Here is a 2,397-nt window from a genome sequence, read left to right on the forward strand (position 1 = left end):
CTGTTTCATGCTCTTTGATCTCAGAAGCGGGTCTTAACACGTTCATTGCGCCCGCTTTTTGAGATGGACACCGCCGCGAAGGAGTGTGTCACATACTGAGATGGGGTGGAGCGACGGCTGTGATATAAGGCGAAGGTGCACGGCGGTCGTCGTCACCGAACCCGTCGTCAACGTCGTCGATTCATCCCAGCATGCTTGCCGGCTTCTCTCTCCTTGCCATTCTACCTCTCACGCTCGGCAGCCCGGTCATGACCGTTCGCAACGATCTGATCCGCCTTCCGGTGGTGAAACGTATGAGCCTTACCAGATCAGCGTCGCTGCTTAGCCGTGACCTGGTTCATGTCAGCCACTTGCAGCAGCTCATAAAATTGGGGACTGTCAGCGAGCCATCCGCGTACGCGGGCCCCATCAGTATCCCAGCTACCAATTTAATTTTGGACTACGTCGTGAATGTACGTTATGAATACGTCCTTTCAAAGACAGTCGTTAACCGTGTCACATGACAAGATTGGCATTGGAAATCCACCGACCAACTGTACGTCGTGTGTTCGGCATTCTAGCAAAGGGGAATCGTATTCATGGTCTCGCAGATTCGCTTCTGGTAGATACAGGAAGCTCCAATACATGGGTCGGTGCCAGTAAGGCCTATGTCAAGACGTCTACTTCCGTTCAGACAAATGATAGTGTGGTAAGTTTTTCTTCCCTCGGGCCACATCAATGCTAAATACACACACTGCCGTAGTCCGTATTTTACGGCACGGGCAGCTTCGGTGGCACGGAGTTCACAGATACCGTGACCTTGGCCTCAGGCCTGGTCATCACCAACCAATCTATCGGTGTGGCTAATAGCTCGGAAGGCTTCCCAGGTGTCGATGGTATCATGGGGTGAGCATTTCCTTTTGCATGTGTCCGGCACAGCCTCTCATCGATCTTCGGCGTTCTTTGTTAGCATTGGACCCACAGACTTGACTCTTGGTACACTATCTCCGGATACGCAGTCGACGATCCCAACCAGTGAGTCGTGAGGGTCTATCTGTCGAATTGATCGCTCACACTGCGCATTGCTTGCAGTCACCGACAATCTCTTCTCGCAAGGAACCATCCCTCGGAACCTTGTCGCAATCTCATTCGAACCCACGACGGCAGCCAATGTTATCAATGGTGAATTGACGTTCGGGGGCACTGATCCAAGAAAATTCACTGGTGATATCAGCTATGCGTGAGTGAATAAACATCACAACCTAGCCTGTTGGTCGTGCTGATCAGTGTATGCAGCCCTCTCTCCACCACACCACCTGCATCGACTTTCTGGTACGTGATAGTGGTATACCACAAGATATCCAAGACCTTACACATAGACCGGTCTCAGGGGTATTGACGAGAGCATCACCTATGGCACTTCGGGGATCAACATCCTCAACGAGACCGCCGGTATTGTCGACACCGGAACGACGCTCCTCTTGATTGCCTCAGGTATGGCTAATTTCGCAGTTTTGCACTGCACCTCGCTCAGTACTGTTCCCTGGTGCAGACGCCGCGATGCGCTACCAGCAAGCGACAGGTGCCGTGTTAGATAACTCTACCGGACTTTTCCGCCTCACCCCATCTCAATTCGCAAACCTGCAGAGTTTGTTCTTCCACATCAATGGCGTGACGCACGAATTTCCTGCAAATGCCCAGGCAGTGCCAGTAAGTCTCACATGGAGATTCTGGTCGGCCGTGCGCGTGTTCACTTTGAGTCTTGCAGAGGGCGCTGAACGAGATGTTTGGCGGCACCAATGACTACGTTTATCTCGTTGTCTCTGACATCGGCACACTAGGCGGCGGCCTTGGATTCATCATGGGTCAGGCCTTCCTGGAGCGGTTCTATACTGTCTTTGTAATTTTTTTCTCTGTTCTGTCATCGTTTATACAGTGGCCTGACGAATGCTTTCAGGATACCACGAACAAGCGGTTGGGATTCGCCACGACTCCCTTCACTAATGCGACAATGGACTGAGCGTGTAGTATTATGTTTGTGAGCACAGCATGACTTGCCACTTATATAGGTGAACTCGCTGCTTCCCGAACACCACCTCCTTAATAAACCTCGCGGGACGCGCACACAGTGACAGAGCCTCGCGATACCATGCTCTGCGGGTGCGATTGAACTTCAGCTTTGCCTGGGCGCACAGTCTCCAAGTCATTGTAAATCTGCACTGCAATTCTAAGTCGGTATTGGACATACATGATGCGGGTCGAGTCGTAGGTGGTGCGCGGCACCCCTTCCAGCTCCGGCTGCGAGCGCGAGCGGCATCCGCACTTAAATCTTCGCGCAATGATAAGTACCCAATCTGGGGCAATCATTATACGGGCGTTGAATGTAATATGAGCTGCGTCGAAAGCATAACACTCACG

The 2,397-nt window shown here is 52.1% G+C and overlaps 1 protein-coding gene across 1 annotated transcript; it reads left to right on the top strand.

The window, feature by feature from the left end:
* Positions 1-293: 293 nt before the first annotated feature.
* Positions 294-1,999, top strand: PHACADRAFT_107685 (uncharacterized protein; the record flags this gene model as incomplete). Its single annotated transcript, XM_007402352.1, has 11 exons — positions 294-452; positions 508-535; positions 591-688; positions 743-885; positions 950-1,014; positions 1,072-1,219; positions 1,276-1,311; positions 1,370-1,473; positions 1,532-1,689; positions 1,748-1,879; positions 1,937-1,999. 11 exons carry the CDS (start codon positions 294-296, stop codon positions 1,997-1,999), a joined length of 1,134 nt encoding a protein of 377 aa, XP_007402414.1.
* Positions 2,000-2,397: the final 398 nt, after the last annotated feature.

This window comes from Phanerochaete carnosa (assembly GCF_000300595.1).
Source record: "Phanerochaete carnosa HHB-10118-sp unplaced genomic scaffold PHACAscaffold_117, whole genome shotgun sequence".
In the NCBI taxonomy this organism is placed as follows: domain Eukaryota; kingdom Fungi; phylum Basidiomycota; class Agaricomycetes; order Polyporales; family Phanerochaetaceae; genus Phanerochaete; species Phanerochaete carnosa.